At 31.0% G+C, this 12,239-nt stretch overlaps 1 protein-coding gene across 2 annotated transcripts in view; it reads right to left on the bottom strand.

Annotated features, from left to right (window-relative positions):
• Positions 1 to 12,239, bottom strand: part of LOC129235107 (cGMP-dependent protein kinase 1-like) — a 129,676-nt gene that overhangs the window by 18,841 nt on the left and 98,596 nt on the right. For both annotated transcript variants that reach the window (XM_054868793.1, XM_054868794.1), the window contains exons 3-11: positions 10,693 to 10,806; positions 8,947 to 9,052; positions 8,564 to 8,627; positions 5,999 to 6,076; positions 5,831 to 5,925; positions 5,015 to 5,086; positions 3,976 to 4,053; positions 3,680 to 3,767; positions 3,324 to 3,463 (exon numbers count right to left, since the gene is read on the bottom strand). In XM_054868793.1, coding sequence (XP_054724768.1) covers positions 3,324 to 3,463; positions 3,680 to 3,767; positions 3,976 to 4,053; positions 5,015 to 5,086; positions 5,831 to 5,925; positions 5,999 to 6,076; positions 8,564 to 8,627; positions 8,947 to 9,052; positions 10,693 to 10,806 — 835 coding nt within the window. The remainder of the gene's footprint in view (positions 1 to 3,323; positions 3,464 to 3,679; positions 3,768 to 3,975; positions 4,054 to 5,014; positions 5,087 to 5,830; positions 5,926 to 5,998; positions 6,077 to 8,563; positions 8,628 to 8,946; positions 9,053 to 10,692; positions 10,807 to 12,239) is intronic.

Here is a 12,239-nt window from a genome sequence, read left to right on the forward strand (position 1 = left end):
CTTTCTTTAAAAACTTGAGAGTCCAAATTATTTCATGTGTATGCCTTTTGGTTGTATTGATAATGGTTTTATTATTAACTCATAATGCATTTGTTTTAAGGAATGTTCGGGGAGTAAAAAAGCAGATTAAACTTTTTTGCACCTTTCAATTATTCAACTAGGTGCTACTCAGTTTGTTTGAATTTCCCTTTTTCTAATATAACAACGGAATTTTCTGCGATTCAAATTTTGGATAGTTTTAGCTTTTTTCCATTTCCGTTCAAGTTATTAAGAATGGACTACAATCAAGTCTCGGCTTACGCGAAGGGTGCGTTCCAAGACCACTCACCTAACAACCAAACGGCACGAACTTGAGGGTCAAAGATCTGGATGAAATTCTGGATTTGGGTCAGTTCGCACTAGATATGAAGCCAGGTAAAGCGGTTTGACTGCATAGGCCCTAGTTCGGCTGCAACGGGGGTCCAAAATTGCTAGTTGAGTCCAGAAACGCAATGGTATTGCATTGGAGATTAAATTTTGCTGTACATTTTTCTTGCAATTGTATTGCAGTAAGAGTCTACTGAATGCATTGACAACATAGAATAAATCTCCCCCTCCCGCGCTATACTGTATTGATAAGAGACCGAATTTATATAAGGGGAAAATACTATGTTCAAGTTTCAAATCCCAATGAAATCTCAACTGCAATTCTGGAGTCTTGAAACTCAGCCTGGTTCAGACGGCAAAAACTTGAAGATTATTAATCTGGATAAACTTCTGGATTTAGGTTTGTTCGTACTAGATATGAGTCCATGTAAAATAATTTTAGTGCATCGGCTCTAGTTCGGTTGCAAGGAGGGGCTAAACTTTCTTGTTTGGCTCCAGAACTGCAATCGTATTTTCTTTGGAGTTTGAAGGTTTGGCACAATATTTGCTCTCTTAACATCTTTCGCGTCTCTTGTTAGTACAACATAGAGGCGGGAGAATTTATTCTAGATTGTGAATGCTTTCAATTGGACGATACTGCAATCCAATAGCAAGAAAAGCGTAAAAAAGTTTAATTTCTTAGGAAAAACCATTGCTTTTCTGGAGCTAAAATAACAACTTTGGACCTCATTGCGGTGGAACTAGGGCCTATGCAGTCAAACCGCTAGACCTAGGTTCATATCTAACGCGAATTGACCTAAACCCAGAATTTCCTTCGGATCCGTGACCTTCAAGGTCGTGCTGTTTGGTAGTAAGTCGAAATTTCGCATTGTAGAAAAGGGTATGTATACGAATTTTTTTTATAAACATCCAATTATTTTGGACATTTTCAGATATCCCGCAAACTATTTTAGACCATTTCTTAACTATATATTACCGTTTCTTATATACGGAGCTGAATTACTGTATTTTTTAAAAAGCTGCATTATTCAGCTTTTCCGATACACAAATTAAATAAGCATTGGAAAAGAGAGACATAAAGTAAACCAGTATGATATGCACAATATGTAGTAATAATAAGGCACAGCACTATAGATACAATAGTTGTATTTATAACTTAAAAGTTGAAGATGATTTATGCAGTACAATCAAATTGTTATTCTAATCTATTTTTAAATATAGTTGCTTCGCCTTTATTTTTATAACGTTTCCATCTTTATGGTAACACCTCTCTCCTATCATACCGTTAGCATGTTGGTTAGACATTACTCAGTGAACTTCATATTCAAACTAAGTTCTGAACTTTTACGGATTGCCTTTTCTTGACTTATAACTGTACGTATTTAAGATTCACTCATACCTCATTGTTGCCTACCGTCGATCCACTTCTTAATTGTTTTGTTCAAGCATATTAAGAATTTCTACCTTCTTTTAATCTGTCAAACTTTCTCTTTTGTCTTCACAAACTTTAGCTGAAACAGCGGGTTTAGGTGCCACAATATTTCATCACCTTTCATATTTAAAATTTTAAAAGATTAATGAAAAATATGGAGTAGTCATTTATACACACTAACAAAGTGTTATTTAAACTAGCACGATGTGGGAACTTGAGCAGTCAGGGGTACTAAAAGGATGATTGTACATTCACGAAACCAATATTTAGCATTCAATAACAAAGCCGATACTTAGCACTACGATTTCTTTCCAAAAATTTTTGTGTTGCGGACGAGGAATTCAAGTTAGCTCTACAATTTGTTACTCAAGAAAAACTCGTGTTATAGCCATCTCGGTTAAATTGAATCGTGTTATAGTGGAAGTCGACTGCATACAGAAAAATCTCATTACAGTGAATAATAATACGATTGAATAACCATTTCAGCAAAATAAATTTTCATTTCTGTTTAAATTGCCATTACATTGTTTCCATTCCATTACAACAAAACTCTCATTATAATTTGCGGTCCTTCGAAGTTTGTTGTAACAGGATTTAACAGCATATTAAAAAATTGAAAATTAGTTTGGGACTGTATATGCACCGAAGTAATACATTTTTTTCAAAACTAACAGTAAGAAATGCAGCAATATTAGTCTAAATTCAGTTTCTAAAACTTATAATATAGACAGCAGTGTCTTAAAAATCCGAAGTAATTGGGGCTCACCATACCTCAGTGTACCGAAAACTCAGATTATCTGAAAAATTCTTAGTGATTAAACTTTGCACAGTTCTAACTACACAAAGACATTCTTTTTTCTTCTTTGAAAAATAAGTATTGTTTTCATAAAAAAATTATCACTCAAATTTCAACATGTATTTCTATTTTAATTATTCCTAAATGTATACTGAGAACTTTTTTTTAAGGTGTCTGCACACATTCATGTGTGTAAAGTTGAATGCAACTAAAAAATGCATTTTGACTGCCCCTAAATCAATTTTAAAGAGCATTGTAATGACATCTGTATGTATGCGCATGCAACTCACATAACACAAAATTGTTAATTGTTGAAGTTGCGTCAAGTTGTGCCCCTCCCTTCTTGATAACAATTGAATGCTTACTCGTTCTTCGTGTTAAAACAGTGGTTATTTCAAGTTGTTTTAGTATCAAGTTATAATCTTCAAAGCATGTCTTAATACATCGATATTAATCAATGAATATTTTGTGCTACTTGGAGTGCGTCGTTGACACTGACCTCTCACTGCCTTTCTTTTAAAATTGTTTTGTTGTATGTAATTAAAAAAGTCTTACAAAAGCCAAAAATTTCAATTTTTGGATTTGTGAAAATCATATTTTTAACTTTCTAAATATACCTCGAACTGTAAATAAAGAGTATTGAATCAAATGGAACCTCTGACTTCCGAGACTCTACTGTGTATATATATGTATATAATCTTTATAGAGAAACAATAAAATGAAGCTTACTTGACAATAAAATCACAGTCAACTTCTTCCATGATATTTTTTTCAGACATAATATGTTGCTGTTGTCTGGTTTCTACAATTTGGGCTTTCTTCATCACTTTCAAAGCAAAAGCTTTAACTGGATCATTAGCAATTTGAACCTGTAAATGCATATACATATAAAAAGAATGTAATACAATTTTTAAAAATCAAGAAGACCCAAACAGTTATTTCATTAAGTATTTTTTAATGTACATGAAAGTTACCCATAAAAAAGGTCTAAGTGTTCAGTTTTTTAATGAAAATAGTTAAAATTATTTAATATAATATGACTGATATATTTTTATAAGTATCAGTTTGATAAATGTGAAACATACCAATTCAACTCTGCCAAAGCCACCGACACCTAAAGTAACTACTACACGCAGATCTGAAAGTTTCAATTTCAAAAATTCTTCATCCACTCTGAAAAAAAATCAGTGGCATAATGTTCATATGTTGTTCACATCAAAATGAGAGTTAAAACATCACAGTCTAATATATGTATGTACTAACCTGAAGAAATTATCTGATTTTGCATGAAAAATAAAATTATACGCATTACAATTTTTAAAAAAATTTTTTTTAAAGATAATAAATTCACACATAAGAAATGAGTTTCTTAATTCAATACCTTCTCTTCACTGGAACCATTTCATCATAATTCTTGTCCTTAATTTCATTTATGTTGCTAATTAATTGGTTGAAAGACCTAAAAGATATTTTCAGTTAATAATCTTCAAAAGCCAATTCAAAACATTTTCTTATAACACACAAAATACATTACTAAAAGACCTTAAACTGAATTATTGGGGATCACTAAAATTATCATATGTTTCAAAGAGGGTCTTAAACTTTTAGAGCTTAATTTTAAAGTTTTTTTTTTTTAAATTTATATTAGTTGAATATTGGGTTTATGCAACAAAAAATTTTACAAGGCAATGCATGTAAAGTAAGTCCTGGTAATTAAAGCATTCATCTTCCCCTCTCACCCCAATCCACAAATCCTTTATCTTTAAAAAATCTGAAAATCTTCAACTTAATATTTAAAATTCATTTTAAATATATAAAAGATATTCCCATACTGAATATCTACTACTGCTGAATATACATACAACATATAGAATCCCATACTGAATAACTTAAAACAGCTGACATTTTTTTAAATATAAAAAAGCATTAAAGAAATAAACCTAAGCATAGTGAATACAAATATGCTAAAATTAGAAATATGAATTGGTAAAAAAAAAACTATCAACAGAATGATGTTGGTATTGTCAAATCAAAACAAGAATTTAAGGATCACATTTCAATGCTTTTTGTTAGTTACATATTAATGTTGCAGAGATGATTTTTTATTTCTTCAGATGAAAAACTTTTAAGAGGCAATACTATAATTATTACATTTGTAAGCACATATAAGCCATTCACAAGTCAAATAAATTAAATCCAATACATTTTCACATTTTAGTCCTAAAACTTGTATTCCAATGTTTCTAAGAGTAAAGTTCTTATCAAGTACATTTCTAAAGCAAGTGGTAGTACAAATTGTACTGTGACTGCTCCACTACAAAGGAAGAAATCTTCTTCTTTGTCAGTTTGGCAACTGAATGGCTTACATAGCCAATAGCATAGCCATAACTAAAGTAATTAAATTTCTGTATCTAACTTACTCTCTATCAATCACTAAGCACATAACACCATCTGGATCATCTGAAATAATATTGGCTGTCCTAACATCTTCACTGAAAATAAATAAATAAATATAGTACATTAGAAGATATCTACTAATGTCCATACATACATACATGCTATTAATACATCAAAAGAAAAAAAAAATCAGCACTCCCAAAATACATGTATGAGTTTCAATTTATCTATTTTGCCCATTTTAAATTTTTAGTCACTCTATTTTTAAGTTGATCGCTTAATTTTTAGTTTCATTATTCAAATACTTCCAGAATTAAATTTAACTAGAATAAAAAAGTTTTAAAACGACATATTAAGAAAAATAATAGCAAAAGATTAATAATACAAGTGTATAGCTATGACAAATCATAGTATGAAGTAGTTATAACATACTTTTAATTCACACCATGTTTATACAAACAAAGTTTAAAATAGAATCTTTAAATTATAAGCTATTTTTTTCTAATATTTACCATTTGTACTGTTATTATCACTTTTAAATTCAAATCAACTTTAAAATGCAAACTCAACTGTTTATGTATCAAACCATACGCAAATTTTAGACGATTATGAATCTTTAGATCAGTGGATATGAGAGGGAACTGTAACTACAAATAATGACACAAAGACATACTAAAAGCTGCATTAAAGGTGAAAATCAGATCCAAAAAACTTTGTAAAAATCTTTAAAATCATCACTTGAATTGCAAGAATTAAAACGCACAAATTGTCTTGCTACGTTAAATATTGCAGACACACAAATTTCAACTATGGGTCATAAAATGAGGCTAAAAACTTACCCTTGCAAGGCTTTCTCCCCAAAAAAGTCTCCTCTTTGTAAATACCGAATAAACTTTTCTTCTTCAGAGCCTGCATCTTTCATAGTAACTTTCACCTATGAAACATGGAATTTTTAAAATTTGATTTTTCTATTGGAAACAGTTTATTACAAGTTAGGGCACAGTTACCTTTCCTTTACTGATAATGAAAAATGTATCGCCTCTTGCACCTTGTCGAATAATGTAATCACCTTCATTATACGTTGTCTATAACAGAAATTATTTTATGAGTATATTAATGAAAACATGAGTATTTTATTCTAAAATATTATATTAAAGTCAATAAATAAATACAAAAATAATACAGTAGACCCTTGTTTTTTGCGCGGGGCTTAAGTTCCACGGAAATGCTGCGTAAATCGAAACTGCCTAAATTGAGATCTAATACTAGTGTTAAAATAGGGGTTTGGTTCTGTAGATAAAAAATACTTCATTTCAGTGATAAATAATTGTATAATAAGTTTAACGTGTACTTATATCGACTTTTATGCACAACATGCATTAAGAGAACATAAATCAATTGTGTGTCATGTTTATAAAGAGGAGCTGGCTATGATAGTCTTTTGGCAGTCATTAAGAACTTTTCTCTGTAACTCTTAGCAGATCATTAATCCATTCATGATTACTTGCATCATTTCCATGATAGAATCTTCCTTCACTAACATATCAGAAAGATCATTTCTATTGTCTAGGAATGGCGCAAAATTTTTAATGTGAACGTTTTTGGTTGTGCGTCACCGTGTCGGTATCCTCGTTGCTTTTGGCCTCCTTTTCCACTCCTAAAAGCTCTTCTTCCAGTGAGTTATGAGAGGTGTGAGTTTAATAACTGGAAAGAGCTCTAGAACCAATTGCATAAAATGTCTCTAGTGGCCCAAGCTCGATTATTAGCATGCCAAAATGCAGTTGATTATGCGTAATCTGCAATCTTTTGGATTTTGAGAGGGGAAAATTTTATCTGTTTGCATTGCCACATCCGCGTAAAACCGAAACTCATCCACGTGAAATAAAATAAAGGTGTCAACTTTTAAACAGCGCATAATCTAAAGTGCATAAAATAAACCCGCGTAAAACGAGGGTCTACTGTACAAATAAATAATTAAATTAACAAAAGGACAGGAAAATGAAATAAAAAAAACTTATTTCATTAAGAAATAAAAACTCATAATTTTAAGTATCTCAACACCTGTTTGTATAATACTAAGCTTTAAAGTGATTGATTTAGTAACAAATATGCACTTTCATTCATGGCTGCATCAAATATTATGCCTTTTAAATCCCAGTTCCTCACATCAAGTTTAATTAAGTTTAAATTATTTCTCACTGCTTAGAGCATGTTCAAATTTACTTTATAGGGATAAAAGATTGATAATAAGATTTTAACACATGTTAACTGTACACATAGATTTAAAAAAAAAAAAAGCAAGGGTTTTCACAGCAAACTTGGAATTACTTATTTTAGTGCTTGCTTCCTTTTTTCTTTAAATTTTTTTTCAAACATGTTGATTAATGAATATATCTGATATTTTTAGCATGTGAGTAGAAAAGGTTATTCTATCACAACCATATTTAAAATCTAATCAAACAGCAAAAAGAAAGAAGAGCTTTCAACAATCACTAAAATGTATATTTTATAATTCTAAATTTTTCTTAAATAAGGAATTAAAAAATGGAAGGATAAAAAAGGGAATAATTGAAGAGTTCCCCCCCCCCCGTAATTGTCCAATCATACATTGAACTGAATCAAATACTAGTGGAGCTTTTATGCCACCCCCATGTTATTTTCTGACAAGGGAGCAAAATGCCTATTTTGAGCAGATAATGAATCGCCATCTTTGTAAACAAATGTGTTCATAAAAAATTCACTAAAATTCATTTACATGTTATGCAGATATTTTCTTTTAATTCTGTGAAATCTACAATTTTATGAAATGTGCAGATTGAAATATTTAGTTTTTTTTTTCTCCTGCTCAAAGAAAAACTATAAATAGCCATCAAAAAGTTTTCCGTAGAATTAACAACAGAACATGAAATAAAAATTACCTAAACTGGAAAAAATATCAAGTAGATCAAACAAAATCTAGCACATGGTAAAACACTTAAAAGATCAAAAGATTTAGCCACTGGCCACATTTTTCAATGTTGATGCTAATATGTGTAATTAGTAATCTTTAAAAGAGTAAGTAATTTTATGAAGTAATAATAATGATAATAACAGAGGCAGCCTAAATGTACTAATGAGCTTTTCAAATGCAATTGACACACACCCAAATTTTAAACCTTTTGCATTGTTAAATAAGTCCTATATATCAACATAAGTTAAATCAAAACTTCTAGAATAATGGAACAGAAAGAAACTTTTCACATTCTGAACTTCATTCTGAACTCCCAATACACTTTACATATTTGTCTGAACTCTACTAAATAAACCATGAATATTATAATACAAGAGAAAAAACAAGAAAGTTGAATAAATTGCATTTTATCCACATATAATAACACATAAAATAAAACATAATTAATCTATCATCAAATTCATTATTATTATCACTAAAACATAATGACAATAAATAAGTACAATTAATAAATTAGTGTGGGAAAAAAGATATCATGCTAAATTCTGCTTTTAAGTAAAGTGAACAAGCGTTGAAACAAAAAAAATACAATTTTAGAAATACATATGAAAAGACAGCTTACCTCTTCTAAAACATCCGCAATTTTTATTAAGAATTCCTCATTAAGATTTCTAAATGTTGGGACACTAAAAATAGAAATTGAAACATACAATTCAGATTTACATTTTATAGTTATGTTAAAGTTTAAAACACAAAAACTACAAGACAAATAAAAATTTAATACTTGACATAGAAAATTCCTATTTGCTATTGAATAAATTATCTTTTCATAGGAAATACAAGATAAAAGTTATAAATTGAAATTAGCCAACAAATTACATTTTTTTTAACATTAAAAATTGATTTTGATCTTGTACTCATAATAAAAAACAAAAAAGGATTTTTGGAAGTAATGCAGCAGATTTGCACTTTGCATATTATTGCTTCACAAATCAAAAGAAATACCTCTTTAAGAAGTCTGTGTATTCTGCTTGTCGAACAAGACCAGTCCTCATCATTATGGTTTGGAAACATTGTCTTTCTATTGCCCATAGTTTGCAATCCATAACAGCTGCAAAAATACAAAATTTCTTTAATGAAGTAATTACAATATTGAGAAACATAAGTTTTAAGGTTTCAACCATGTTGGGGATTTTAGGCGAGGGAGCAAAAGCAAAAAGAATTCAAGGTTGTTAGGGCTGGCTTAATATGAGTATTTTACATGATACAGCATGTCAATCCAGCAGTGGTGCAGCAAAACAGGGGGGAGGGGGTGAAAACACCACCCAGGGGCATTGTTTTTAACATAAATGCAAATTCTAATACAGTAGTTTATGCATATGAAAGGGCTGTTTTGATCCAAAAAATCCCCTTCAAAAGGTATTTTTGATCAAAAAACCACCTTCATATTTTTGATGAATAATATCCCCCATATGGAATTTTTGATCAAAAAAAAAACAGAAGGTATTTTCGATCAAAAAACCTCCACCAGAAGGTATTTCTGCCAAAACTTCTTTCTTGAAAGAAAAAAAAAAAGAATATGAAAGAAAATAAAAAATACAATAACAATCTTGATTGTAACAATATGGAATGCAAAGATTATATGATGGTTTCATAAATAGGTGGCATAAGTATTGTGATTCAAGAGTTAAAACCGAGTTCCTCTGTTTATACTTGCAATCATTAGGCCAAAAATTTGTTTGCAGTTGAAGCCTTACATTTTAGAGCTAGCTGTTCTGAGGGATATATCTAACATATATTGCCGTTCCTCAGCTAACAATAATGTGAGACAGATAACCAGCCCAATAAAGTTAGAAGCAATTGCTGGAAAAATATGCAGGTCCAATACTATCATTAATATAAAATTTATGTTATTTAAATCAGAAATTAAACTCGAACACAAATAAGACACTTCAAATTATAACACAAAATAGAAAAGACATAATTTTTCTACGCATTTTAAAGAGTTTTAATCGGAAATGATGTTATGGTGTTCAAGAATCAATAAAACAAGGAGTTGAAGCACATTTTAGACTGCAAGATACAACACTTATGCAGTCTCTTGGTTATCATTGAGAGAAATTTCATTTCTATGAACAATAACTTGAAATGAAATGTCTGAAGCAAAATAGTTTTCATGTTGATAATCAAAATTTTACCAAATTAGTACAAACACTCTCTACAGCATTTTTACAAGGCATAAAAATTAATTTGCTGACAGAAAATGTTAAGATTTTCAAATTAAATTCAGCACATAGAAAAAGAATATCAAGTTTACCACTACAGCATCAGACTAATGAGACATAAGGAAATACTAATTTCAAAGCAAAGGGAACATGTGTCAGTAAATGAAACTATCTAAATATAATTGTTTAAAATTATTATACCGTTTTTTCCGTTAAATGTGTGTATGTGTTGTTTAATAAATTTTTTTTAAAATAAATCTACTTTTCAAAAATAGGTTTGATACTAACTCATTATATTAAAACAATGTTTTAGAAGTTATTTGAAACATCATTAATATGTTTTTTCCCCTTTTTATTCATAGGTTTTTTTTTGACATATATATCTTCTGTACATACGTTTGCTTGTACACCTGCCAATACCTGAAATAGATACTCACGAAAACCAGTTGAAATTCGATTTCCAAACTGAAAATTTGCAGATAAACAGGTTTTAAAAATCATTGTTACTGAGAAACCTACCACATACCTTTCACTGTTGCAGTCCTGGTGCAGTTGTACAAAATTGCTAATTCACCAAAAACTTTACCAGGTCCAAGGTTGCATAGAAATTTTCCTTCTTTTGAAACTTCAACCTTACCCTCTGAAATTATAAAAATATGGATTATTAGAAGAAAAAAAAATATATAATATTGATAGCGTATCTAAATTCTCAAGAAATATTTTAAAAAAGCAATGTGATGATTACATTGATACGATTTCAAATTTTCTTCAGCAGGGGATAGCCAAAGGGTTATACTTAACACTCCAATATATATATTATAAGGCATGGTTTAGTTGCCTTCTCTTTTTAAATGATGAATCTACATCTACATAGATTCAACTCCTCTTCTTCTTCTTTTTCGGCAGTACAGCCTAGGGCAGGCCAAGACCGTCTCAATCAGTTTCCTCCATCCCGCCCTGTCAGAAACAGATTTCCTTCATCCACTGAGGCCAACAGTTTTTAAGTCTTTTTCGGCACAGTCGAGCCATCTGGTTGGTGGGCAGCCCCTCTTGCGCGCACCATCTGGATTTGTGGAGGTGGCTTTATGGGTTGGGTCTCTACTACCTAGTCTAAAGAGGTGCACCAGCCATCTAATGCAAATGGCTTTAATAAAGTGGATAATATCTGGCTGTTTATAGAATTTAACTTTCTCCACGTGTGATAGCAGCCTAGTGTAAAGCACGTTGGAGAAAATTTTAAAAGCAGTATTAAGTAGAGTGATTCCTCTATAGTTGGCACATTCAAATTTGCCCCCCTTCTTAAAAATAGGGCAAATAGTTCCATTGTCCCAATCATTGGGTAATACTTTCAATTCCCATGCTCTACAAATGCTTTCATGGATAACACATAGCTGATCTTGGTCCTTGAACTTCAAAAGCTTTGCTTCAATTCTGTCCAGACCAGCTGAACGGTTATTGTTCAATCTTTTGATCGCCAGTTCAATCTCAGAAAGACTGGGAAGGTTGGTCTCATCAGCATTTGCATTCAGATTCATGGGTGCAATGATTGTTTAGTCTTTGGTGGTCAGTGCCATCGAGGAGGTCTTTAAAGTGTTCTCTCCAGCGATCAAGTACCTCTGGTATTCTGCAGGCAAGTTCGCCATTCTTTTTTTTTTTTTTTTTTTGCAGGTGAACACTTTCGCATTTAACTTGAGTCCCTGTAAACAGTGAAAGCGGCAGTAGGGCTATTGACTGTTGGTATGGTATGCAACAACATAATCTTAAATCATGAAATTCTCTTTGTGAAAAGGGTCTCAACCTAACAAAAGTCATAAGCTAGTGATGGGTTGCTGTACACCTCCATTTTTACCAAATACACGCTGCCTTCAGCTGTGTAGTTTAGTGGCTTTGCCTCCTTGTCGCCTGCAGCGACTTTAATTAGTGAAAGACTGTTACTTGATGTTTTAATCAATATTTGCTAATTAAAGTCAAATATAGTTGAGAAGTAATTTCTGTTATGAAAAATGGTCATTAATGGAGGTAGGTCACTCTTAGAGGACATTTTTAAACGTGCAAAAAAACAACAATAGCGCC

The sequence above is a fragment of the Uloborus diversus genome, chromosome 2, assembly GCF_026930045.1.
Source record: "Uloborus diversus isolate 005 chromosome 2, Udiv.v.3.1, whole genome shotgun sequence".
Taxonomy (NCBI): Eukaryota; Metazoa; Arthropoda; class Arachnida; order Araneae; family Uloboridae; genus Uloborus; species Uloborus diversus.